A 27,443-nucleotide genomic window follows, 5' to 3' on the forward strand; every position below is an offset into this window, starting at 1 on the left:
CCATGGCTTGGCTAGGCTTTTGGGGGGAGGTGGTGTGGAACTCTGATCATAGAGCTAGAAATGAAAGCAGTTGCCGGGTGGTGGCGGCGCACGCCTATAATCCCAGCACTCTGGGAGGCAGAGGCAGGCGGATTTCTGAGTTCGAGGCCAACCTGGTCTACAGAGTGAGTTCCAGGACAATACAGAGAAACCCTGTCTCGGAAAAAAAAAAATCCAAAACACCAAAAAAAAAAAAAAAAAGGTGGGTTCACTGAGTGAGGTTCTTACAGCCACAGACTGGTGAGCAGCATGCTGGAGATTTCCTACAAACCCTTGGAGGCTCCACACATGGGCTAAACGGGAGCCATGCTGTAGCGGGGAAAGATAGTGGCACTCGAGTCACCTAGTTCCTACTGCTCCTAGGCTCGGACTCGGTTACTTCAGTACTTTCAGGCAGAGGGGAAGGGAGGTGACTTGCAGCAGCGAAACCTAAAAACCGTATTTTATTTTGAAGTTGTGCTTTGGATTCTCCCCAATCCAACATCGGCTGAGTGAGTCTTAGGTTCACACAAAGCATCTTCAAGCATACATACAATATTCCAGTTATCAACACCATTTTAAAGAACATACCATTTTACACAAATGTGACATATAAATCAGACGCCACAACACTGCAGTTCCCTGGAAGATCTAAGTTCTCTTCTGAACCGAAGTCCATGCACACCAGCCCTTCCAGTGGTCTGTTCGTCCTGGTACTGGAAGGATTTCTCATCTTCTTGGGGATAAATGAGGGTGGCCTGAGGAGGCTGGCGGAGACCAGCATTTCCAGTTTATAAGCTGCTGGTGGCAAACTCCTCTACTTTCCAAACTGGGATGCTGGCAGCCCCACCCACTTTTCTTCCCCAGAGACTTAAGTCCACACCAGGGAAAGGATCCATGCCACGAGGGGCAGAGCAGGGCTCTTGGAAGCATCATGCTGGTTTCGGACAAGCCTCTCCGAGGAAGGCTGGCTGGCCAAGGCCTGGGGTGGCCGGCTCCTTTTGGCTTTTGGTTGTGAAATCACAGTGTGCAACCTCAATTCCAGTTGAAGTGAGCTCTGCTGAGGAGGACTCTCCTCCTTTTGGTTCCTCCTACTCCTTTTAACAGGACCATCTCACAGGCGTCAGAAGCACCAGAGATAAATACGGAAGACAGCTAGGTTCCCAGAGCTGGGGATAGTGGGACCCACTTGTACACTGTCCAGTTCATTATGCAAATCAGCAGATGGACATCGACCAAAGGGATGAAAAAACACAAATAATGTACAGGATTAAGAGAGAAGGCAAGAAGAAACGAACAGGCTCAAGTATGGTCTTTAAGAACCTTTGTGTTTACCTTCTGAGAGGGTAGTGTCCTGGAGATAAAGGACAGGTTGGAAACTCTGATCACTTGGATTAAGAGGAATGTAAAAAGTGAAGGGTGGGGCTTCATGTTCATCAAGGAAACGGATCCTCCAGTCTGGAAGCCCCTATTGGCTCAGGAGCAGTACAAACCCAGATCAGTAAAAAGAACACCAAGAATCAGATATCCAAAGGACCAAGGGGTGTGCCATGCAGTCAAACGCACGCTACTTGAGGAGAGCTAGAGCTCTCTTCTCTAGGGAGCAGTCTCCTGGTGTTGCCAGGTACTCTTCTCCCTGGTGACTCCTTCAAGCTCCCATTCGAGAGAAACATCCACCACTGTCTACAGATCCAACTACCAGCTTCACAAGTTGGTCCAAAAGGATCATTTCTAGCCCAAAGCTAAGAACATTCAAATGTTCCAACCCGGATGGCAAACCCATCTTTCTTGAACTATAGAAGACAATAGTTAAAATAAAAGCATAGCATTCAAACCAGAAAACAGAGAATTAGAAAGAGCCTGAGCTTCAAGGAGCTGTTGAAACACATGATCCCATAGTGTGATTTCCTAGCTCTGGTGCTCTTGGGGAAGCACGGTGTAAGAGGAGAGGGTTTTCCAAGCACCAGGCTTGTAGGCTGGGAGTGCATTCAACGGTAGCGCATCTGAAAAATGGCCCAAGGCAGGATCCAATGTGAAACATTCAATTTTTCCCCTTTTTAAGATTCTGATTTTGGGAAAACAGTTTTGAGTTTGTGTGGGTCAAAGTTCCCTTAGTCATCCTTGTTTGGATAAACAAGACAGTTCCAAGAGGCAGAACCTCTAGAATTTACCAAGGGATGTTCATCCCGAGAGAGAGAGAGTTTGATAAACAAATAAGCCAAGAGGTGAACTTGAAATAGTTTTAATCTGGCCACAATTTCTGCATTAGTAGAGAGTGACTTAATTTTTTTTTTTTAATGGAATAGTGATTTTTAAGTTTTAAATGCCAGAAATGATGGGAGAAAGGACCCATTTCCTACCCTTTTCAAACCTTCCATGAACACATTAAAACTGTAAGACTTTTTTTCTCTAAAGGAACTAGCTATAGAACTGTCTTATATGGGAAACATCTTACATGGAAAACGGTGTGTTAGAGACAAAGACAGGAACCGAAGAGAAGTCTATATGTTCAGAAAAACTTCAAAAGCTCCGTGATAAGACTGGGATGCACTTCTACAGAATGGAGCAGAGCAAATGCAAACAACCAACCAGTGACTAACTCACAGCAAGAGGAAGAAGACAGAATCCCTACCTGCACGTCAGATCACAGGACTGTCCCATTCTGCTAAAGTTTTATGACAGAGATTTCAAAGGCCAGGTTTTTCTGTTCCAAACAGAACAAAGTTTGTGATGAGAACAGAGACTCCTGGTGGCTTCTTTGTGAACTGTCACCACAACAAAGAGTGGTCTATGACCAGGAGAGGCTACACCAGAGACCAGAAAAACCTGTGTGTGTGTATACGGGTGTGCATGCGCACGCACACACACACACAAATATATATATTTATATAAAATGAAAACTGGGCTATATATGAATTTTTAAATCAGTACTGAAAAACAAGATGTCATTGGGAGCTGCAGCCAAACATCTGGTCAAGGTGTCCTCTATGGTCTGAAGGGACAGACTTAGGTCCGTGTCCCCATGTCTTGCCTTGGCAGATATCATAGCAACCCGATAATGGAAAACCTGACATTGGCTAACCTAAGAATAGTATGTACTGGAGCTGGTTGGATTCCAACAACAGAGGGAAGCAAAGAGTGGAGGAAGGACCAGAAGGGAAAAGCAGAAACAAGGGCTTCATTCGCAGGGTCTGGGTAATGGGAAGGCTAATTCCTGTAAGAACAACTTAGAACCTAATTTTCAACTGAGTCCCCAAGCTAGTTAAATAGGAAGATTTTAAAAACGGCCAGTCTCCTTGTCTAGAGTAATTACGTTATACCCCTTAGACAGTACAAGACTTGTCAGTGGACTGTGGGGAAGCAGATGAATTGACACCAGGGCTAGTGGCATTTGTTTTGGGGAAGACAGTTGGCTTGGGCCGTGTGGCTGGTGGTTTGACTGGAGCAGCCATCTTGACAGACTTGACGGGCCGGAAGGCGCAGGCAATGTCCCCAGCAGTACTGGCGCTGCGCTGGAAGGCAGGCTCAGGGTCCTTGAGGAGCTGGGTGTGCAGGGGGCTGGAGGGCTCAGATGTGGGGGCTACTACTGGGGAGGTCTTGAGGGGTTCCAAGGTGTCCAGAACCACATCCGGTGTGTGCTTTGCACTGCTCTGCCGCTCTAGCTCTTGAAGCTCATTCAGGGCAGAGTTCATTGTTGCTTCAATATCCTGCAAAACAGGAAAAAGGAAGAAGTAAGACAAACCAAGACAGATGTTCCCAAGGACAAATAGGCCAAGCCATGAAACCAGCAATAAAATGCCTTATTTCACTTGGCCAAAGTCCTGGGACACAGGAGTGTCTAGAATGTAGAGAAAGTGACAGAGATTGTCATCATCAGGAATTTAGAAAGAGTAACTGGTGACTTTTGGATATGACAAGGCTGTTGCATACATCAACTCATATCCATTGTGGTTACGTATACAAGATCAAGCCAGCCAAAATGCCAGCAGAAACTGGGGCAGGGCCTCCTCAGGCCACACCCCCACTGGAGAAGCTTCTGACAGTTGATGGTTGCTAAGGAAGAGTCACTCAGTTTTGGGAATGGGGCTCCTGGTAGGTTGACCATGACCCAGAAGGTGGCCCTAGACCTATGCATATATGGGAAGCATTAGACTTCCAATACATATGGGAAGTATTAGTCCAGTATATATTGGACTGGGGGCAGGTGTTAACAGCAATAACGAAAGGAAGACATGAGGTTGGGAAGGAAGCCAAGTGGGAGGCACTGGGAGGAGCTGGAGGCAGGGAGTAATGGAGGACATGATCAAATACACTGCACAAATGCATTAAGTTTAATAACTAAGAAATCTAAGGTTTTAAAAAGAAAAGAGTAGCTGAGTCTTTTCAACTGGAGTCCTTCGTTTTTTGTGACAGGAACTGAAACATTTCTGGATGAAATTATATACAGTTAGATGGAGAAAGGAAAGATCATGAGTACACGGGGATTTATTATAGACTTCTCTGTATTTTTGTGTCTGTTTGAAAGTGAACACATTTTACAAAGTGGTAGAGATCAAGTATGATCTTTACCTTCTTGACCTCAAGGCCAATGGTTAAGGGGTTATTTCTTCTTTCCTTCACAAGAGCTGAGGAAGTTTCAAGAGCCAAGTCCTTGAAGACTGATCACAACAATGCTTCAATTTCCCAACTCATCCAAGTGTGCACCTTGAAACCAGTTCCTTCTTCTACCCAGCACCATGAAAGAGAGCCCAAAGAGTGGCCAAAAGGGGGAGCCAAAGCCCACATAGGTAAGTTAGCATCTACAAATCAGCAAACACTGCAGATTTTAGGAAAAAAGCAGTCTTAGCCCAGGGGCTCAAGGCAGGACCAAAGAACCATTGTATGTAAGCACCCAGCTTCCATACCCCCCTGCAAACTTGTGTTTAATATTGAGTCCCAAAGCCACCACAGGACTCCTCTTTGGGATCAAGAATACTTTCAAACATTCTAAGTTTCAAGTCAGTCTCAGATTTCCCACTCAGGGCTTTTGGTCCTATGGCATGATCTATGTTTGCTATGAATGATAGGGACTCATTTTCACTAATCACTATGGCATTAATTAGTCCCCTTTTTTTCTTCCTGCAATTCCAGTGATGGAACCCAGGAGCCTATGCATGCTAGGCAAGCATTCTGAGCTATACACTAGACTTCCCAAATCTTTTAGAATGCGCAGGAAGAACTCTTATCTCCTGGCCCCTTCCTGTTGTGCAGCTAGTATGATTGCCATTTCTAACACTTTGATTAATGACTGTCCAAAAGAGGATCAAGGAGGATTCCCATGGTGCAAGGCAGACTGCTGTCAGGAGCTTAAACAGGATAGAAGGCTAGCAAAGCAAGACATCACAGGCCCAGGGCTTAACTCTGGCCTTACCAGGTACACCTCTTCAAGCAGAGCAGCAATGCAACCAACAGAGACCATACAGAGCCTCTACTGCCCTTCCCTATCACCCCAGAAGATGAGGCGAGGAAAAGGACAATACCAAGCCCTTAGTTCCTACCTGTTCTAGTGATAAGTATATAGCTGGGAGAGACGTCTGAGAGAACTGCTTGGAGTGGCCCCAGTAGCTGGATGTTTAGATGTCGGGTTGGGCTTCTAATATTTCACGGAAAACACAGAGTCATCAGTGTAGTGCAGATGAGAAGGAAAATCCTACAATCGGGAGCTCACCTGCACTGCTACCTGGACCGCTGGGCTGGAGGCCCTTCTAGTACCCGAGCTTCAATCAACATGGGTACTTTGGGGTCTTCATGATAGAATCAGATGGTGGACTAATTATCTACTAACAAGCACTGAGATCAGCTTCAAGAAGAGGGGTGATAGGGATGGGCAGAGAAATATATAAATGTGACTTAGACTATATCTGAGTCTCACAGCTTCACTAAAGTCTAATATTGGGCCTTTATCATCTGTCTAATACCTACCTACCTACCCACCTACCCACCTATTCATGTGTCCTGTGCACAGAGGTCAGAGGAAGATGTCAGGTACCCTCCCCTATTGCTCTCTAGCTTATCTTTTTTTTTTAAATAAAAGATTTCTTTATTTATTTTATGTATACGAGAACACTGTAGCCATATAGATGGTTGTGAGCCATCATGTGGTTGCTGGGAATTGAACTCAGGACCTCTGCTCGCTCCAGCCCAAAGATTTATTTATTATTATATGTAAGTACACTGTAGCTGTGTTTAGACACACCAGAAGAGGACATCAGATGTCCTTACTATGGTTGGTTGTCCTTACCATGTGGTTGCTGGGATTTGAACTCAGGACCTTCGGAAGAACAGTCAGTACTCTTAACTGCTGAGCTATCTTTCCAACCCCTCTCTACCTTTTTTTTTTTTTTTTTTTTTAAATTTGTTTGTTTTTTGTTTTGTTTTTCAAGACAGGGTTTCTCTGTGTAGCCCTGGCTGTTCTGGAACTCACTCTGTAGACCAGGCTAGCCTCGAACTCCGAAATCCACCTGCCTCTGCCTCCCAAGTGCTGGGATTAAAGGCCTGCGCCGCCGCCGCCGCCACCACCACCACCACCCAGCTCTCTACCTTATCTTGAGACAGAGTTTCTCACTGAATTTGAAGCTTGTTTTGGCTAAGCTGGCTGCCTGCACTGAGGTTACAGGCATACATGGTCATGCTAGGCTTTCATATTGCTACGAATCTGAATTTAGTTCATCTTGCTTCCATAGCAAATATTCTCACCCACTGAGCTATCACCCCAGACTTTACCTTCATAAGACTAATTCTACTTTCAGGCTCTGGCTGGGGAGCCAGGACTAGGCAGATTGCTCAGTAAGCTGTCTTTGCAGGTTCACTGTATGAATGTGCAGTACTCGCTACAGAGTGTACGGAGCACTGGTCTGCTTTAAGGTCTGTGGATTAGCCGGGGCTGCTGAGGGGAGAGAACCAGTGTAAACTTATCACTTAATTGTTCAGAGCCCTGTTACCTGTGCAATGACTTCAGGGTCCATTGGTCGATGGTTATTGAAGCTTTTTGACCTTCCTGCAGTGGCAGTCTTCCGGATCTGTGGACTGTCCATCCGGTTCTTCAAGGACGAGTGGCGGCTGATAGAGTTGAGGCTGCCATGGCCGCTGATGGAACACTTATCTGGCCCTTCCTTGGGGAGATTCTGGCTCATGATGGGCTGGGAGGACGGACGGCAGCTAGCCCCCACCCCCGGGGAGGAGGAGTCAGTCAGAGAACTGCCCAGCCCATGGCTGTCACTCCGAAAGGCTTTTCTGATGCTCCCAGATTCTGGACGCTTCCTTTGCCTTCAACAAACAGAAATGGCATCTGATCAGGGAGCCCTGGCTCCAAGGGAGCTAGGATTGTGACAGAGGGGCAGAGGCTGGCACCTGGGACTTCTAAAGAGAGTCAAATAGAATACCCTAACTCTTCAGTCTTTCTTTCTCTTGTTTTCTCTATGGATCTGTTCCCTTCCAACCCCCAATCTGGACAGAATGAAATGCATACTTACTTGGTGGCTGTGAGCTTTGAGTTCTAAACATGTAAGATGCTGTCAGAAAAAAATGCCTGTTTAAGAGAAAGTTTCTAGTGGGAGAAAGATTCACGAAAAGACCCACTCCATTGCCTGCCTGAATAGAAGCCAAAGGCCCAGGTAAGAAAGTCTCACCATCACCATGGAGGGCAGAAGTGCTGGTAACAGGAGTTAACGTTTCCAGATCAGTTTGCTCAACTATAGCGAGCCTGTCATCATCTGGGCTCTAGCAAGAGGCTGTTCCTTATTCATAGACAAGGAAAAGAGTTTTCAAGGAACTGCTTTTTGGCACAGTCAGAGGGCTCACTGTGTGCCTGCTCCTAGGGTGGAAAGGGCATTTATGCAACTCCTGTCACCCAGCACTGGGACAATTTATTTCATACCACAAAAGGTTCTCAAATGATGTGATATAGTAGGCTCCTAACCATGTGGGTATTGCCTGCTGCTGAATAATTTCATTTTTTTGAACAAGATTCTAAGATCTAAGATGGCATCAAGCTGCTAGTTCAGAGAGCAGCTGGGTAGCTCTGATCTTGGATCTACTGAGGAAGAGGAGCTGAGCTGGGGACTCTAGATAGTAAGCGTAGGACTCTGAAGATGGGCGCCATCTCTGAAGCCCTAAGTAAGGTCTTGTGCTGCTGATAGGTGAGATCTGCTTTATCTTCTGGGTCCAGCAGGCCATTCTAAGAATGTGTCTGCTAGGTAGGACTAGCCTTGGAAGGCTGCCATTTTCAACAAGAAAAAGGATGCCCTTTAGTCTAGGAAGGCCCTGCTGAAATAAGCCCTCCTCTGTCAAGTTTTCCAGACCCTAGTGCTTCCAACTACAGACTAGAGAGATTCCCCCTCCCATATTCCCTCAGTGCTTGCATGGGACTGCGCTTCAGTTGCCTTCCATATGGTCTTTTGCCTTGCCAGACTGTGAGCTCTGAATAACTAGCATCGGTGCTTGGCAATCGAGATGGTTAATATAGGATGTGGCATTAAATTGAAATGCCACACCCCAAGGCCTCTGCTGATTTCCTTTTTCCATTCAAGGATGGCTGACTCACAAGTCAGAACTGCTGAGAGGGCAGATTTAGGAGGCTGTGGCAGGGTGTCATCCCAGGCTCTATTTGGGCCATGAAGATGAGGAAGACAGAGATGCTGGTTCCAAGCCCAGCCTGAAGGAGGAACCAGGCATAGGTAGCACTGAGCACCAACAACTCAAGCCATTTCAGAATTCAGGATGAGTGCATTTTTTTTTTCAGTCTCAAGGATCTTAGGGTGTCAGGAAGGCTTCCCCAAATAAGTAATGCTTAGACTGAGTCTTGGAGGGTAAGGAGGAGTTAACCAGGTGAGAGGGTCCAGGAGGAGAGAGTTCTTTAAGGCAATCAGGAAACTGAAGTTGCATGGGAGGACTGTTGTGGAAGTAGTCAGGAAGACAGAACGGCACACTCGCTCCTAAGGACCAGGCATATCGGGGCTGTCTGTCACTCACGCACTGAATGGCTGGTGCCTAGGAAAGGTTGACATGGGTTGGTTATGGTCTGCCCCCAGGAAATTCATCATAAGAATCTTGATACCACCAAGCAAGCAGTTCAAGGAAACCACCTCAATGTTCTACCAGATGTTTATCTTTTGACTCTTTTCAGCTTTGTTCTCTATAGTTCCTTTGTAATAAATGGCATCACATATACTCTGACTTATAATTCAATAACCCGGGGATGAAGCTGTGGCTTGGCAGTAGAGTGCTCCATCTGAATATGTGATTCGTTCAGTTCTGTCCTCAACACCATAAAAGCAAAAATAAATGTGTATAAATAAACACCGAACTTCCCCTTCAACATCCAGTCTTGGTTTCTGGCCTAACAGGCTTATGATCTTGTGATTGTAGGCTCATAATTAACACAGACTTGTAAATATTGAAAAAAATGTGATTAGCTGGCAGCTACTTTTTTATTAACTTGCCCTCCTAGCAGACTGGAGGGAAGTATAAAATCCTAAACTTGTTTAGTGGTCTGAATTAAATTATGACTATTCTGAGTAAGTGTGCTGAACAAACTAGATGAACTTGAGAGTAAAGAGAGAGGAAAGAACATGTCCCCAACCCCCTCTATTGTCTGGTTGGAAAAAAGCCAAGAGATCTGGCAACCTCATTGAGTTTTAAAACAATAAGCATCTTTTATTCTCCTTCCAGTCTCAGTGTCCAGAGGCTATGGTTAACAGGGTATCAAAGTGCAAATCATTTCACCCCCTCCAAAGTCAGGAGGAATACAAACTGTACGTCATCTCCATCCACGTTCACCAGGAGTACCCCGGGGCTTGTCATCCTCCTGGCACTGGGCCACAGTTCAGGGTCTGGCGGAAAGAGGTCTGTAGGACTTGGTGTCTGGCCCCTTGAGATGAGATTAGTTCTCCAATAGCCTGAGTGCCTCTTGGGGAGGCGGCAGCTCATGGGCGGGCGAGCGAGGAATCCCTCTAGATAGCCAGCAGGTGTGGATGGAGTTAGAACCTCAGAATACTGCTAATGGCCACAATGAAAGCTGGGATGAGTGTAAGCCTGCCGGACAGGGGGTGGGGGAATCTGCAGAGGGACTGCTGGGGGCTATAATACACAGTGCTAAAGCAACAGGAGAAGATGAAAAGTGATTTCTGCTAGTGTGAAAGGGAGCAAAGGGAAATCACAGGATGATTTAGGAGCTCAGGACAAAGCTTTCCTTGGGCTCAGTGCTCTTCTCTTTTCCATGGCTATGAATGCAGGATAGGGAGAAACAGACACATGTCATCTAAGTAAGCCCACGTGGTGGGACATTAGCTTGGTGGAAGATATATGAGACTCTGAATCTTCAGACAGACAAGGGTCAGAAAAGATATCAAATACGATTTGGATAAGAATTGGAAAAGTGAAGGCACTGATAAGAGCTAGAAGAAAGAGCACAAAACCAAGTTGCAAAGGTGACCAAAGCTTTGACGAAGGTTTGGCTAAGACTGCCAGGAAGTCTGGGCAGACAGACACTGTGGAACACACAGAGTACCACAGGATGATAACAGACAGTTGGAGGCTGGGGCATGCCCTCAGACCCACATAAGCCTCCTCTCCTCAGCCTGGCCACACACCTTGCAGCAGCAAACAACACATGAAGACTGTTAGGCTGGGGGAGCTGGGAGCCCTGCGTACAGCACAGAGCGGAGTGGGGTTAGGCTAGGGGTGAGGCTGAGTGAGCGAATCATTTAGGGGAGCAGAAAATGAAAAGCAGCGCTTACTTGTTGATGTTTGCAAGATAAATATCAGCTACATGACCCCCACTGGGACAGCTGGCCCCCGTTCTGGCTGTCACCTTTTCTTCAGGTGGCTCAGACATGACCTCAATCTCAGACTTGGGGCTGGACCTCTCCACGACACCATCCTCGCTGGGGCAGAAGGGACAGGCAGGCAGGGAGAAGGGAAAACAACACAAAAAGCAGTGTTAAATCAGCAAGATGGCCGTTCTGGACATACACATAACCTCACACAGCGTGGAGGCAGCAGCAACCCCCCGGTCTGGGGCTAGCTCTGTGAGCAGAGGCCAGGGAACCTGAGGGCTTTTGGAGGGTCACTTAAATAGTTTGCTGAGTTTGGCTAGGGGACACCTGGATTCAAAGCATCTGCCTTTGGGCCCATGCTGCTTTCGTGGCCATGATGGGACCTTCCTGGAGAAGGAAGTGAGGTCCAGGTTGCAGTTTATCTGCTGAAGTTCTGAGCACTGCTGGTAAGGACAGGCAGCTCTGAAGTGGCTCAGGAGAGAGATGCCAGCGATGAGGCTTGGTGTGGACACACATAGCCTCGCTCTGAGCATTCAAGTTGTCCCAGGTCTCTCCACTGCTCTCCTGGCCCCTCTGCCTACTGATGAAAAAGAGAGCCCCTTTTCTCCCACAGTTCCTCTTCTCTGGATTCCGTAGAGAAGTCATATGCTAAATTTGGGAGGAGAGTCCTGTCTATGCATAGACCGACACCAGGTTTTCAATGTTATCAACACAGGGAAGTTTTCCCCGCAGAACAAGCCAGGGAGGGGCTGGGAGGGTGCAGACTCAGGATATCAACCTTTAAAAAGATAATAGTAAGGGGAGGACAAAAAAACAGTGACAGTGCTATATCCTAGAGCAGTGTGGGGCTGAGGCAGGGCTAAGGGAGGCAGGCGTGTGTAGGCCACAGGTTTTGCTACTTTCTGCCTAGGAGACGTTGCTTCAAAGGGTGAGAACCAGCAGACAGGCTATCCAGGAGACCTCCAGGGCCAACTCTTCTTTCCCTTGTTCTCTGACATCCTCTGCTCTCCTCCGCCTCCTTTGCTTCTTTTTCAAGGCTTCCTTTTCTTTCTAAATATTTATCTAAAAAGATTTCTCCTAAAAAGTAACCCGTCAGTTTTCATTTGCAGGCGGGAAAGTACCATTGGTGGCTCAGCAGGCTGGAGTGTACATAGTGGTTTACAAAGAGAAGCCAAGTCTGATGGCTCGTGCCTGTAATCTTAGCACTGGCAGACTAAGGCAAGAAGCCGGCTATGCGTTGTATATAGTGAGCTCAAGCAGTAAGGCTATGTGTGCTGGCAGTCTTAAGTCAATTTGACAGAAGCTAGAGTTATCTGGAGAATGGAACCACAACTGTGACAATGCTTCCATAAGATCCACCTGCATGATATTTCCTTAATTACTGAAAGACTGGGGAGGGCCCAGCCTACTTTGGTGGTGCCATCCCTGTGCTGGTGGTCCTGGGTTCTACAAGAAAGCAGGCTGACCAAGCCTTGAGGAACAAGCTAGTAATCAGTAGTCTGTGGCCTCGCATTGGTTCCAGCCCTGTTTGAGTTCCTGTCTTGACTTTGTTCAGTGATGGACATAGAAAGCCAACTTAACCCTTTCCTGCCCAACTGGCATGGGTCATTGTGCTTCATTACAGCGGTAACAACCCCAACTAAGACAGAGAAGCAAAATGTTTTCTCAGCCTAACCTTTTCAGAAAGGAAATAATGCATGGTCAAATTAAAAAGTCCATGCTATCACTCATTAAGAATACATATAAATGCTGGCTCGCACGCTTCTAAAACAAATGGATCAAGTGGCAATTTAAAGGGAGAAGAGAAAGTGGGAGATCAAAACAATTCTCCACTGAGTTGCAGAGGCAGGGTGTTCTCCACGGAACATTAAGTCTTAGAGCCCTTTGGGAATTAGTCTCCCTCCCACAGTGCAGCAGGGACCCCCTCAAAGGTGCCAGGGCTCCACTTACGTGTCTTGGACTACAATGTACTGATGGGGGATGAGTCCGTCTATACCATTGTGCCGGCCTTCCCACCAGTCATCAGAAGCTCGCTGGTAAAGTAGCAGGGACGCTCCCTTCTTGAAAGATAGTTCTCGGGCTGTCCGGCCTACATAGTCAAACTTGGCAATGGCTTCTATGGGTTCACATTCTGGGAAGGACAGGAAAGAATGAAACACATGTTTCTGGTATCTATGGACTCAGGAAACTGTGTGAAAAGCCCATCAACAGTGGTGGGAGGGTAACTCAGTGTAAAAATAAGCCACTCAGGATCCATAAAGCTCTAACAGACTGGCATTGCCTGCCCCACAACAGAAACACACAGGGACACTGCTTTCCCTGATAACTTCTTTGTGATCTCACAGCGTTTTATGCTGACTGTCTACCATCAATTCTTTATTTTTTATTTCTTTTAGGCAGTACTGTGAATTGAACTCAGGGCTTCTTCTGTGGGCATTCAAAGACACACACTCCACCACTGACCTATGTACCCAGCCTCTATTCTATACTTTTAAGCATTTTTCTGATTATATAATAAATTCATCAGCAACCTAACACTCAAATTGTACCATATTTTAGGTAATTTATTTGTGTTATTCAATGCTCCCAGTAGAATGTAAAATAAAGTGGTTTAAAACCAATATATGGAAAATGCATATGAAAATAATTTTTGAGATTAAAAAAAGCTTCTAAGTGCAATATGTTACTATTCTCTGTGGGTTTTTCTTATGTATAAAATGAGGATGACAGGAATAGTCCCCCTTTTTATAAAGTTGTTATGAGGAGTCAATTACAACTGTGAAAAACCTTAGAATAGTGCCCAGCACTGTGGTATGTGCACATTCATGTGACATGTGATACAGTCACTGATGTCATCATTTATCCATTTTAAGCTACAGTAGAGATTGGATAGTAAGTAGAAGGCTCTCCAAAACATAGAACAATTAGTTTGTAAATACCACAGCAGGGAGGAAGGCTGATTAAAAACAAGCCCATGCCCTGGGTGGCAAGTCTGCTGCTAAATGGGCTGGCTGGAGATTCTACTGCAGAACCCGTCTTAGTAGGCCAGTCTCCATTCTCTATAGCCTCAAGTACAGCACTTGGCTCTGTGACCCCAATTTTCCCAGCTGCCCCACCAATCTCGCTAGAGATAAACTTCTAACAGTGTGAGAACAATGCAGCTCTAACGAATACTGACTTCTCTCGTTACATCTACTTCTCTCATAAAGATCATTCTGATTCTTCTCACACCATGATCTAAACAATAAGTCCGATCTCTCCCTCCTTCAAAAGCTGGCTCCAGATTACAGCCTTTCCAGCAAGGCAGGAGTGCAAGCAAAGCTCTGTAGACTGCCATTTTCGTTTTCTGCTCATAAAATTCTGAGGGCTCTTGTCAACTGCTGAGACTTCCAGAGACCAAGTGATCCAGAAACGGAGGTGTGGAGCTGTTGGAAGCTGGGAAAATGTGCTGGCTGGACAGACTCTAATAAATCACGTGCACTCTAGAGGGGTTCGAGGGTGACAGCTGAGCGTTCCACCCCTGGATGCACACTCACAGGCTGTTCAGCGCACACAAATCTGTACTTTGGAAGGGGTCACATTTTCCAGTTGGCAGGCATGCAGGCGTGTGGTTTCTGTGTCCTCATTCCCACCCCCCTCACTTGGCTTCTGCTGAGTTCTTGGCACCCAGAGTCTCTATTCCCCAGGCTTGATGCTTTTCAAATGAGCTTTGCTTTGGTTTCCAGTAACCTGGCAGCATTAGGAGCTGGTATCTACTGGGTTCAGGTTAGATAGGGAGCTAAGAGGTGGGGCAAGGAAGCTGAAAGACTACAAAAGGTGTATTATTCACCTCTGGTTTAATTTTATACTTGAGAATGTCCCTCCATGGAAGGGAGAGACAAGAAACTCCTTTCTTCCCCTTAGGACCCACTGGACAGCATAGTTGGTTGAATGCACAATACACACTATCCTGCCTATTTTACTGACCAGCAGCCCATAGCATACCATCATCACTCGTGTGGTGCTCTGCTGTAACGTCCTGGGTGGAGTCTTCGGCAGAGGTAGTCTCTCCATGAGTGCTGTCACTGAAACAGAAGAGCAATAACTGGGATATCATTGTTTGCTCCTAAAATTTTCTTCCCCTTTGTTATACCAAATCAATTGCTTGCTAGACTCTAAATACACAGCCATCAACTGCTAAGAATAAAAGATCTCTGTGATTCTTTAGTTTAGCTTCTGTTCTCCAAACCACTTGTCACTACTTGGGACTTGGGCTGCTTTGAGAGAAAGGGAAGGCTTTGGAGTTACAAATAAACTCCTTTTTTTAAAAAATTTTATTCGATATATTTTTTATTTACATTTCAAATAATTTCCCCTTTCCTGGCTCCCCACTCCCTGAAAGTCCCATAATCCCTCTTCCCTTCCCCTGTTCCCCCATCCACCCATTCTCACTTCCCTGTTCTGGTATTGCCCTATACTGCTGCACTGAGCCTTTCCAGAACCAGGGGCCACTCCTCCATTCTTCTTGGACATCATTTGACATGTGGATTATGTTTTGGGTATTCCAAGTTTCTAGGCTAATATCCGCTTATCAGTGAGTGCATACCATGATTGCTCTTTTGAGACTGGGTTACCTCACTTAGTATGATGTTCTCCAGCTCCATCCATTTGTCTAAGAATTTCATGAATTCATTGTTACTAATGGCTGAATAGTACTCCACTGTGTATATATACCACATTTTTTGTATCCATTCCTCCGTTGAGGGACACTGGGTTCTTTCTAGCTTCTGGCTATTATAAATAGGGCTGCTATGAACATAGTGGAGTATGTGTCCTTATTACATGCTGGGGAATCCTCTGGGTATATGCCCAGGAGTGGTATAGCAGGGTCCTCCGGAAGTGATGTGCCTAGTTTTCTGAGGAACCGCCAGACTGATTTCCAGAGTGGTTGTACCAATTTGCAGCCCAAAGGGATACAAATTGGAAAGGAAGAAGTCAAACTATCGCTATTTGCAGATGATATGATAGTCTAATTAAGTGACCCAAAAAACTCCACTAGAGAACTCCTACAGCTGATAAACAACTTCAGCAAAGTAGCAGGTTATAAAATCAACTCCAGCAAATCAGTAGCCTTCCTATACTCAAAGGATAAGCAGGCTGAGAAAGAAATTAGGGAAATGACACCCTTCACAATAGCTACAAACAATATAAAGTACCTTGGTGTGACTCTGACCAAACAAGTGAAAGATCTGTATGACAAGAACTTCCAAGTCTCTGAAGAAGGAAATGGAAGATCTCAGAAAATGGAAAAATCTGCCATGCTTGTGGATTGGCAGGATTAATATAGTTAAAATGGGCATCTTGCCAAAAGCAATATACAGATTCAATGCAATACCCATCAAAATCCCAACTTAGTTCTTCATAGAGTTAGAAAGAGCAATTCTCAAATTAATCTGGAATAATAAATAAACTCCTTATAAAACACAACTTGACTACTCAGAGGTCAATTCTCTTCATGACTTTATTCCTGGTTTGTAAGGAAGGGGCATGGCAGAAGGGAAGCCCTAGTTTTTGTAGCAGGAACATCTGGACCTGAAAACCAGCTCTGATATTTGATAGCTACATTTGTTGTTGTTACTTTAAAAACAGACACAGAGGTGTAATTTAATGAAGGCTTTGGCAAGAGGGGTGCTCCGTAAGTGTGACCTCCTTTCCTTCTTCCTTTCACTTGCTGCCCCTAGGGCACCACGTGACTCACTGGCCTAGGCACTGCAGAGAAAGTGGGAAGTGAGTGGAGGGTGACTGGAACCAGAACTAAGGTAAAGGGTCTGCTGGAGAGTGGATTTTACTGGAGGCCAGAGGATGAAAGCTCAGCCTGGCCCTTAAAAAATTTTATCTTCTCTTAAATCATCCAAGGCAGAGAGCTGAGAATGGCTACTATGGACGTGTTTCTTCTCTTATCTTCTGGCTCAGGGAGGAGGAGATGGACATTCTTGAAGAGCAGAAAAAAAACTTCTGACCCGGTCTGAAGTTTTCTCCTCTGGCAATAGGAACCATCATGTGTACCCTTCCAGGCAGGCAGGCCTATGAACACCACACACCCTGCCTCCTGCCGTGGAGCACACAACCCTCTCCTATCTAAGAAGCCTCTTAAAGACAAGCTGGTCCTAAGGAGTCTTTTTAAGTTCCAGAAAGTACTTTGATTCTAGTAGAACATCAACAGGGATTCTTCTTTGTTTTAAAAAGAAAAAAAAAAAAAGAAAGAAAGAAAGAAAGAGAGAAATGGGAACAATTCCTTACCATTTTCTGGGCCCAAAGACCATCACAGGCTAAAGTTCATTCCTATGCATCCATTACAGCATCAAAGCATCAGTATTTAAACTACAGGGAGCCCTGGAGGGCTTGCTAAAAAGCATGTGTTATCTATCCGACTCTAAGCTTTTCTGAGTCACAAATCTGTCTGCAGTCAGAGAATCTGCATTTCATTCTGGTCCCACAGGATCTGGTGCTGCTGGTCTGGACTTTCCACTTTCAAATCTGCACCGTGGTAATGGAATGATACTTTCTGAGGTTCTATGTAGTCCTAAGATCTCATGCTTCTCCCCTCCTGTGCCCTGGCAACATGGCCAACACTATCAACACCTGGGCTCAAGGTCCAAGCAGCAGTCCTAGGCAACCAGCATCCAGTCTGGGGATTAGTAGGTGATCTGAAATGTACTTTTTCAGATCTGTGGAATGACTAAGCAGGTTGGTGCTTCACTCTGATGGTTCTGGTTTCTTGGCCACTCTCCTAGATTTGGCGGGTGGGGGTGGTGATGGGGGTGGTGTTACCTTTTCATTGCCTTAGCTCACCATGATAGTATCTTTCCTCCTAAAGAAGGGAAGTCAAGAACTAGGTCAATGACAATTGCTCCTTGATGTCACTGGTCCAAGGCCAGAGACAGTGGCACAAATGTTCCCCGATTACCCATGTGGTGTTTTCAAAGGCTACTAATAAATATCACATACACAACACACAGGGTATGGGCTGAGGAAAACACTTGGAAGAAAACTAGAAGAAAGTGTTTCCATGTATTTGTTCTAACGAACCACACTCCTTGGTTTCTGCTTCAGGGTAGAGATCAGGGAGCTGGGACCACTACACTCCCCTTTTATTGGTCCAGAACCTGCAGTGACTTGATATTTAACTTTACAGGTAAAGGTAAGAACTGAAGGACTATTCCACAGCTTTTAAACTACTCACGCAAAGGGAGTAATGTATAGGAAAATACATCCTCGGAGCTCACAGGCTTTGTCTCTAAGCAGCCACCTGAGGTGTCCCCAGCTTAGATGCAGGCCAAGGGTCTGAAGTCCATGAGAGAGTAGATCCAAGGATGCCATAAAAAGTTTACAGAGGCACAAATGTTATTTTCTTCATTCCTTGGGTTCTGAGAGGGTCATGGAAAATCATGACCAACCGACTGCTAATTAAGTAAATATATGCCTGGCCCTATCTTACCGTGGTTGATAGCAATGGGGCTGGAAGGATTGGTTCCAGATGTTCATTTAGACCGAATCTGATTTGGATTGGCTTGTGCCTTCAGCCTCTATTGAAAACCATTTAGAGAAGGGAGAAGGAACGAGATGGCAGGGGTTAAAAGGTATCTGCCTTTGCCTTCAGTGAAGAATGGCAACTGTGAAGTGCTATCAGAGCACCTGGGTGGGATACTGTATGGAGCCTGATCCTAGAAAGCCTGTGATCAGGGCTGAATCCCTAGACACTGGGGTAGGCTGATGCATTGCACTGACCTTTCTAGACTGTAAGGAGTTGATCTGAAAAACGGAACTAGTATTCTAATCTTTGGAAATGATGCCTTTGTCTAAAAGAGAATGTCTAATACAAATATACTTAAGGAGGTTTCTTTTAGAAGTATGTGCTGAGGCTAGGTCATGAAAAACCTTGTCTATATAATGTCACATTTTTACAGGGGGTGGAACTGTGGGTAACCTACTTCAAATAAATTTATAGTTTTCTCTTCACAAATTTCTGAAATCATTCTAACCTGCCACCTTATAAACTCAGTGTACCTCATATACAGATTCTTCTTCCTAAGAACAGGATTCCCTGGGACCCAGCTGTGTTTTCCTCACAAAACACAGCTTGAGCGCCACTGCCTGATAAACAGTAGGTCTACATACTACTTTGTAAACTCTCCTTTCCTTGCAAACAGCTATTAATGTCATTATTTTTCAAGATGGTCTCTAGTCACACAATACTCATTTCAAAAAGGGAGGTGGGCAAAATGGCACTTATTCTGTGGGTAAGTCCAAGATGGGAGAACAGCCAGACTCTAGCATCCTACAGAACCTGCACATGGAGGTGGGAAGACCTGGCTGTTTTCCTTTGGGTTTTGCTTGACCATCTGGCCTCTACAGCAGTGATTATCAGGCACTCTCGTCCCTCCTCCCCTTCTTGGGCCCTTACCAGTAATCCTCCATGCTTCCTCCTCTGCTGTAGATGGGCCCCTCCAGCTCCCTGGGGTTTGGGAAAATGTTCTCATGTTGGATGATGATGGTTTTGATCAGCTCATTCACGTGGGCTTGACAAGACACCTGGTCGTGGCCCTCTGGCACTGACATCAGTGAGGGCCCGAAGCAGATGGCAAGGTTGTAGGGGTCCATCATGTTCTCTTCACTGAACTGTGATAAGCTGGAAGAGGGGGAGGAATTGGAAAGCTCTCACATGAATGCCCAGAAAACACAAACACAAGAGGCATTGCCAGAAGGAAAGTCATAAGTCCACAAACCGCCACCTGCCTTTCTGGGCATCTGAGGCCTTCTGGAAAGTCAGCTGGGGAAAGAGCCACTGCTAATGTAACCAGGGAAAAGGAAAGCTTGCAGGTCTTGACCCTTTTCTCCAGTTCCCCACTTGAATCCTGGAGTCTCGCTTTCACCCTTACCTTTGACCTTATGCATCAGAGCCACCCTTCTTTGGGAACAGAACATATAACACTCTGCAGAACTGGATATGGCTCCCACAGACCAATTCACTAAACTATCAGAGCAGATGGGGCCCTCAGCTTACTCTGGGAAACAGGCACAGACACAGGAACTGTGTATCATGTGCTTTCATGAACGTATACAAAAGTATCAAGTTACTGGGCATTTTCTATTCCAAATTTTCTACTTACTATAAATATAGTCAGCTGACTAATTTTTCATTCCCCCAGAACAGCAAATTCTTTCTAGAATAGCTAATGCAATTGTTTAACATTTTCATAAATCCCCTTGTATTATTATTATTACATCCAGAAATTAATTATAATTATAATTCTACTCTTTTTTTAAACCTTAATAAAATACCATGTTTATCCTTCATCTGTTGGCAGACTTACAGCTGGGCTAGTTGCATATCTTGGCTACTTTGAATAGTGCAACAGTAAATATGGAAATGCATGTATATCTGTTTATATACATATATAAGTATATGTTGACTTAAAATTCTCCAGGAATGTTTTAGCTGAGTGATGTGGTAGTTCTATTTTTAGTATTTGTGGCCCCTGCATTCTGATTTCCATAGTGTCTATACCAGTTTACACTTCTTCCAATCTCATATAAGGGTTACTCTTTCCTGACATCTTCATCAACATTTATTGTCCATTGTTTTCTTTATTTTCTGTTCCTTTCTTCTTTCCCCTTTCCTTTCCTTTCTTTCCTCTCTCATATATTACATCCTGACTATACATTCCCGCCTTCCAGTGTCTCCCCCAATGTCTTTTCTCCTCACAAGCCACCCCCAAACCCCCGCATCCCCCAGGAGAGGAGCAGGCCTTCCAGGAACATCAACCAAACACAGCATAACAATCTGCAATGAGACCAGGCATATATCCTCACATTAAGGCTGAACAAGGTGACTCGGTAGGAGGAAAAGGGTCCCAAAAGCAGGCAAAAGACCCAGAGACATCCCACCTCCCAAGGCTAGGAATCCTACAAGAACGTCAAACTTCCACAGCGGGCTTGGCTGTTTCCCTGATGACAGCCTTTTGGACTGATATGCAACAGATTCTCAATAAACCTTTCTTTTCTACTCATGTGCACATGCATTTTGTGTGTGTGTGTGTGTGTGTGTATGTGTGTGTAGGCCATGCCAAAGAAAAGGGATGAGGAGAGAGGAGAAGGCCTAATGGAAGGGGAAGGGACAACAAGAAGGGTAGTGGAGTATATGTAACATGAAGACAGATGGAGGGGCTTTTGGAAGAGAAGATGACTGGCTAGAAGAGGTGGGGGCAATGGGTGCAAATAGGAATGAAGTAAAATGATACATATGTATGAAAAGATCATAATGAAACACCACTTTATATTATAAATAGAAATAATAATAAATAAAAGTATACAATTAGGTGGCATTTAGCATATTCACAATGTTGCATAACCATTACCTCTAATTTGTACAACATTTTCATCATCCCTGAAAGTAATCTGGAATTCACTAAATGGTTACTTTCCAACTGTCCTCTCAGTCCCTGGCTACCAGGAATCTACTTTCTATTTCTATGGATTTGACTGTTCTGGAAATTGTTGAAATGGAATCTTACAATGTTGAGTGTTTCGTGTGTGTCTAGTTTAGTGACTCAATGGCATTTTCAAGGTTCACCTGTATGGTACCATGTGTCAATACTTCATCCCCAACAATATCCTACTGTATAGATAAGGAGCACTTTGTAAGCTTAGAGACAGAACTTCCCCAAGGTGAGCCTTCAGATGAGAGCCATAGTTCTAACCCAACACTGTCTTCACAACATGAGACCTAGGGCTAAAGTCAACAGTTACGCTGCAGCTGAAGAGGCAATCCATAGATACCGAAAGTTTGGTTCTCTGAGCTGCAATATGTATACAATCCAAGAATAAGGTCAGCCAGAACTAAAGAATGCATTCCCAAAGTGTGGGTTCAGGTAACGGCTCCTGCTGCAACTGTTGGCAGCTTTTGCCTTTTCGACATAACAACTTGTTGATCAGTAAAACAATTTTTTTTAAAAAATTACATATACACAAACAAATTAATAACTGGAATTAGTAACATTCCTGTGCTGTTTTCAATAATGGCCACTATCTTATACTGCATCCTGCTTACTCTACTGCTTCTCTCCCTTGCAAATCCAGTGAAAGAGTAATAGTTAATCTATGTCTTCTCTGACTACCAGCTGCTCCAGTTGGTTGCTCTTGTCATGTTCCTAGTTCATGGGGGGACAAACGGAACTCAGGTTAAGTGTGGGTATGGTGATGTGAACAAGCAGTGACTTGTGGCCCTGAGGGGACTGACTAGCCAGAGAACAGTGAGCAGGGGTTTCAGGCTAAGCATAAGCACATTGATGAGTTATGAGGCGTTCATCTCAAGGGCAGATGGGATACTTAGTCACACACAGCTTAGCGAGGATGCAGACCGTAGAGCCAGGACTTCTGTAGTTCTGCAGTGGGACAGGTGACAGTGTGGGCTTTCCAATAAGGTCTTAGGCAGGGGCCACTAATCAAGATGCTTATAAGGTCAGGTTGATCATGAAGGCATAAACAGTAAAGTTGTAGTCATTTTAAATGAAGACTATGTAGAAGACTTCACATTCACAAAGTATGTGCTAAAACTAAAACAAACCCTTTGATTTATCTTTTGTTTCCCTGTTTTGATGGATTCAAGAATCCACAGAACTACTTGGCAATAACGATACCGTTATGACAGCATGGAGAAGGCTGGGGACCAAGATAAGCTATGTCACTCCCAGTGGACAGCCCTGTTGCCATAGGAAATTGCTGCCACATCCAGTAATGTTAGATCTAACAGCTTTTCAAAAGCTAGGAATCTAAATTTTTAAAAGTTGGATTTCTAAACAGTTAAACATTGTTTTAATATATTTAAGACACAGTGGATCCAAAGAAAATATACTGGTGTGCCTCTTGGGCCTTCAGGTTATAATCTTTGTTCTAGATTGTTGAGTAAAACGAAGACAGAAGTGCTTAAAAGGTATGTGTCTGCTTCCTGCCTTGTCTGCAACATGGGGACTCCTGCCTGTCCCAGACAAGCATGCATTGCTTGAATAAGAAATGTCCCATTTAAGGCCATGGCCCCTCTGGCCCTGAGCCTTTTCTCCAGCCACATTTACTATAGGTGACTAACCCACTGATATCTCCACTTCAGGATCTTCTCAGATCAGGTTCCCATGGTTAGTTGCTAAAAAACGTCCTCTTGGACTCATAAAAGATGCATGGAATTACCTGGTCCACATTAGCACCTATCTCAGTATCTTTCTCTATTCCATGTTTCCCTAATTTCAGAACATAAGGAATAAAGAATTCCTTATGTTCTGGAAAGAGTTTAGTATTTCTTTTGCCTTACCCCGCCTATAAGCAGGTCCTGTGTGTCAATGCTGTGTTCAAAGTATATTTGAAGCCTGACCCTTTCTGTCATCTTCTTGTCTACCATCACCTCAGCTAGACTATGTCACAACCTTGGAATAGGTCTCTCTTCTCTTTTTGATCCTCTGCAGTAACTTCTCCACAAAATAAATGGCAGGTTTGAAAATAAATACCTAAAAGCCAGATCATACCATTTTTTCTCTTTAAGTCATTTCCCAAATTCAAACCCTACTATTATTTACTGTACCTCTCAAATCTTCAATGGCCTTACAGCTCCCTTTCCTCACCCTTCAGGCTACTGCTTGTACCTTGTCTTCTCAGGGAGGCCTTTGTGGCAAGCACATCTCTAAATTGGCTCTTCTTTCTTTACCTTTTGTCCATTATGACCCCTGGACTCTGGCCCCATCTTTACTCTTCTTTTTCCCTTAGCAGCTATTCTACCTGAAGTATCAACTCTTATCTGTTTCCTTCCTTGGACCATGAGCTAATGATAAAAGGCTCTTTCTTTTTCCATTTGACAGTGTATTTTTAATAGCCAACACTGTAGTTGGTGAATGGTAGTGCTCAATAAGTGTCTGTTAAGATGGACAGATAGACATAGATCCATGTGAAAGTTCTATGTAGTCAATGCCAAGTCTTTCATTGTGGAGGCTACTCACTGATTGAGGAAGGCAAAGAGGTATCTCATGATAATCAGAGTGGGCTTGGGCAAGACCAAAAGGATTTTCCGGATATGCACAGCTCTCTCTTGCAGGTTGTCCATTGCTGAAAGAAGAAAGGCATGTTATCCTCTGGTGTGACTGCAATCACCAGCAGCACAACTCACAGAGCAGGCAAAGCTGGCCCATACACAGCCTTGAGATAGCGACAGGAGCTTCCTTCTGGATGTTCTGTGGGATGAGACTGTTTCAAAAGAACACATGCTGGGACCCACACCTGATTAACACAGACTAACACCCTGACTATGTTCTATGGCATAGAAGGAGTTGGATATATTCCCCTTCCAATTCAAACAACAATAGATATAGACAGGCCTTCATGCTTCCTGGCTTAGCATTTGGACTGAATACTTACTTGTTTCTCTTTTGGCTGTTCTGAGAAAAACTTGGGATACCTAGGATGTTCGTTCTCTTTGTTTGTTGTCTGTATGTTTGTGAGAGTTCTGTGTAGTCAAAGCCAAGACTTTTACTGTGACTGAGGAAGGGAAAGAGCTATCTCAGGTTAAACCTCTCATGCCTTCTGGATAGTCAGTCTTGAAGGGCCCCACACAGGAGTAGGGACAGCAGCTGAGGAAGTCCTTCCTTGACTCCTCTGGAGAGTTACCTATTCCTCCTCTAGGTAAGTCTGGCTTTCCCCTCCCTTATCTAAAGTAGATGTGAGCAGAACCTCTGAGTAGAAGACAGTAGGATCCTGGAAAAATAGTAAAATCTGTGAAGAAGACTAGAGAAGATTCCTGACTAGAGAAGATACAGATTTGGCCACATGCCTGTGACCTCTGTCATGAACAGCCTCTGACTTCTACAATGTGACAATATGAACATGATCTGGCAGCCTTTATGTGAATAAGAAATAGCAAATACTGGATTAGGAGCAAGAATAAAAAAGAACTGGGCAGCTGAGGAATCTGGTATGTCTTGGCAACTCCAGCTCAATGTAAGAGACTTCATTTGGGTCCAGTCTTGGAAAAGACATGAGATATGACCTAAATAATGCATGTTTGTAACTATCCCATAACTCCTTCCCATTAGACTCTCACAAACAAACATACAACAAAGAGAACTAGCATCCCAGATGCCGAAAGAGGAACAGGTAAGTATCCAATCCAAACACTGAGCCAAACTGAAAATTCAGAAGGCATGAAGGCCTTGTTCCTCCCTTCACCTTCTGGGGCCATCATTCAGATAAGGTCTATGTCCTGGTTATCTTTATGTCAACCTGACACCAGCTAGAGTCATTTGGGAAGCAGGAACATCATTTGAGAAAATGCCCCCACCAGATTACCCTGTGGGTAAACTTGTGGTGTGTTTTCTTGATTGATATGGGAGGCTCACTGTGGGTGGCTGGTAGACTCAGCTGTATAAGTAAGCAGGCTGAGCAAACCACAGGGATCAAACTAGTAAACAGCACTCCTCCATTGTCTCTGCATCAGTGCCTACCTCTGGGTTTGACCCTATTTGAATTCCTGCTCTGACTTCTTTTAGTGATGGGAGTGTAAGATGAAATAACCCCTTTCCTCCTCAAGTTGTTTTTGGTTACTGGGCTTTATCATAATAAAACCCTAAATAATATAATTTGCTTCCTGGATGACTTGATATTATTTTAAATTTCCATGGATTTCCCATGGAATTAAGTGATAGGATGTTTCAGTATCACCAACTAAGCTAAATGTCTAGGAATAGCTTTTCATGCCTTAACAGAGAACTTTAACGAAAATAGAGATCATTCTCTGGGAAAATATTAAATGGTACTTATAAATACATAGAGGGCCTTTTCTTGTTTCCAGACAGATGTGAAATATATATATATATCAGGTAAGCTATGGCACATACAAAACAACAAGCAGGGAGCATGGTCTGTGTTTTCACTTTCCTCTGGTCCTATTAATAGCTCCAACATTGTGTATAAGCTTCAAGTATCTGACAAGACTGGATTTTACGGATGAATATAAAAGCATTTTACTAAAAAAGATAAAATCCAGAGATAGAAAGGAATTAATGACTGAGATAAATTAGATAAAAAAAAAAAGCAAGGAGTCTTGACTTAAATTCTATGCTATTACCATTAAATCATTCTTTCTTTTCCCCTACTAGGGATAAAATAGTGGAGAAAGAGGAGAAACTCACGGGAAGAAATATGTAAAAAACAAAAAACTTTATTGAAAAGCTTCTGAGGAAACAAATCAATGAAAGTTTTCAAATATCTTGCTGCCATTCATGGGGCATATGATACTTACTGACACAGGCAATCAAGTCATGGAAGATGTCTTTGGGGAAGAGCGGGTGTTCCAGGCCCCGGAAGTAAAGCTTGAGGACACCAGCTATGGAGTCCATGTCATGGTCATTCTGGTCCCCAGCCAGGGGGTCCTCTCCTGAAGATAGGTAGCCCCCATCCCAAAAGGAAAGAAAGAGAGTTAGGCAAGGCACAGAGGACGAGGCAGAGGTGATGGAGGAGTGACCTATTTACATCCTCATCTCATTCTCTCTGCCCAGCCTGATGGCCATAGTGTGGCACTGCTCAGTCTAACGAACATTCCCTGTGGAGGTAGAAACCAGGAACTGTTTCTCTCACAAGAGTCATGAAACTTAAAGGAGACTGAGCCTTGGTGGAGGGAAAACAAGGCCAGGAGGCCAGTTCTCTGACTACCATAGCAGTGGACACCCCCGACAGAACAGTCATCCAAGAATCCCCATGGAAAATTTCATATCAAGTGTAATTAAATTTAATGATAACACCAACCCTAAATTGAAACTATATATCAATTACAATGACAGAAATTGCCAAAGCTTGCCCATTACCTTAATAGACCACAAGATGATAAATGGGCTACAATGAAGAGGCACATTAGCCTTGATATTAACTGCTACCTAGGGTTCTGGATAAGGCTATAAACTGCTTAGATATATAGTGAGGACTTGGGTTTCTGGCAGATCACCATAGGAATGAAGCAGGATGGGTGGGGCTAAGAAAGAAGGAAGCTGGGACATGCCCCAGTATCTCTCTGTGTATCTACTCAAAATACAGAGAGAACAGGCAATTTCTTGGCTTTATAAGCACAGAGAACTCTACAGGGAAAGGAGGAGGCAGCTCTTGAGGTTAGCAAACATTTAGTCTTATCTTATGGCTGTTCATTCCCACCTCACCTCTCTCAAAGGCATTTTTTATGTCGTTCACTTCCACTTGTGATCCAGACACCCGAAAAATTCCTTCATGTTGTAGGCCTAGAGACACAAGATAAAGTAGTCAAAGTGAAAAATAGCAAGTTCACAGTCATAAATCCCACAAGGATGGGATTAGAAGTCCCATTTCCACTGGTACAATGTCCTTGTCTTTTTTAGGACAAAGGAGAAAAAACAGGAGGGCACTGATGCTGGGCAAGTCTCTGGGAGGATTACGAGGCATTAGCTGTAAGGGAAGCATCAGGCCAGAGACTTAAGGGATGCTCACAGCCTCTGCTTCTAAGGAGAGTGACTACCAGGCCGCCCTCCCCACCTGCAGTTCTCTGTTCCTACCTGGAGAGTGGGAACTCTC

At 44.5% G+C, this 27,443-nt stretch overlaps 1 protein-coding gene across 6 annotated transcripts in view; it reads right to left on the minus strand.

Moving 5' to 3' along the window:
* Positions 1-463: 463 nt before the first annotated feature.
* Srgap2 (SLIT-ROBO Rho GTPase activating protein 2) overlaps positions 464-27,443 on the minus strand; it is a 248,152-nt gene continuing 221,172 nt past the window's right edge. For 4 of the 6 annotated variants that reach the window (XM_052201078.1, XM_052201076.1, XM_052201077.1 and 1 more), the window contains 9 exons: positions 27,056-27,133; positions 26,149-26,283; positions 23,855-23,960; positions 19,276-19,500; positions 14,817-14,896; positions 12,783-12,963; positions 10,794-10,940; positions 6,999-7,323; positions 464-3,725 (listed from right to left, as the gene is read on the minus strand). In XM_052201078.1, coding sequence (XP_052057038.1) covers positions 3,342-3,725; positions 6,999-7,323; positions 10,794-10,940; positions 12,783-12,963; positions 14,817-14,896; positions 19,276-19,500; positions 23,855-23,960; positions 26,149-26,283; positions 27,056-27,133 — 1,661 coding nt within the window. In that variant the 3' untranslated portion in view covers positions 464-3,341. Of the gene's footprint in view, positions 3,726-5,555; positions 5,651-6,998; positions 7,324-9,685; positions 10,008-10,793; positions 10,941-12,782; positions 12,964-14,816; positions 14,897-19,275; positions 19,501-23,854; positions 23,961-26,148; positions 26,284-27,055; positions 27,134-27,443 lie in introns of those variants that run through there. The other 2 variants (XM_052201079.1, XM_052201081.1) reach the window with 2 other exon arrangements.

This window comes from Apodemus sylvaticus, chromosome 12 (assembly GCF_947179515.1).
Source record: "Apodemus sylvaticus chromosome 12, mApoSyl1.1, whole genome shotgun sequence".
Classification (NCBI taxonomy): domain Eukaryota; kingdom Metazoa; phylum Chordata; class Mammalia; order Rodentia; family Muridae; genus Apodemus; species Apodemus sylvaticus.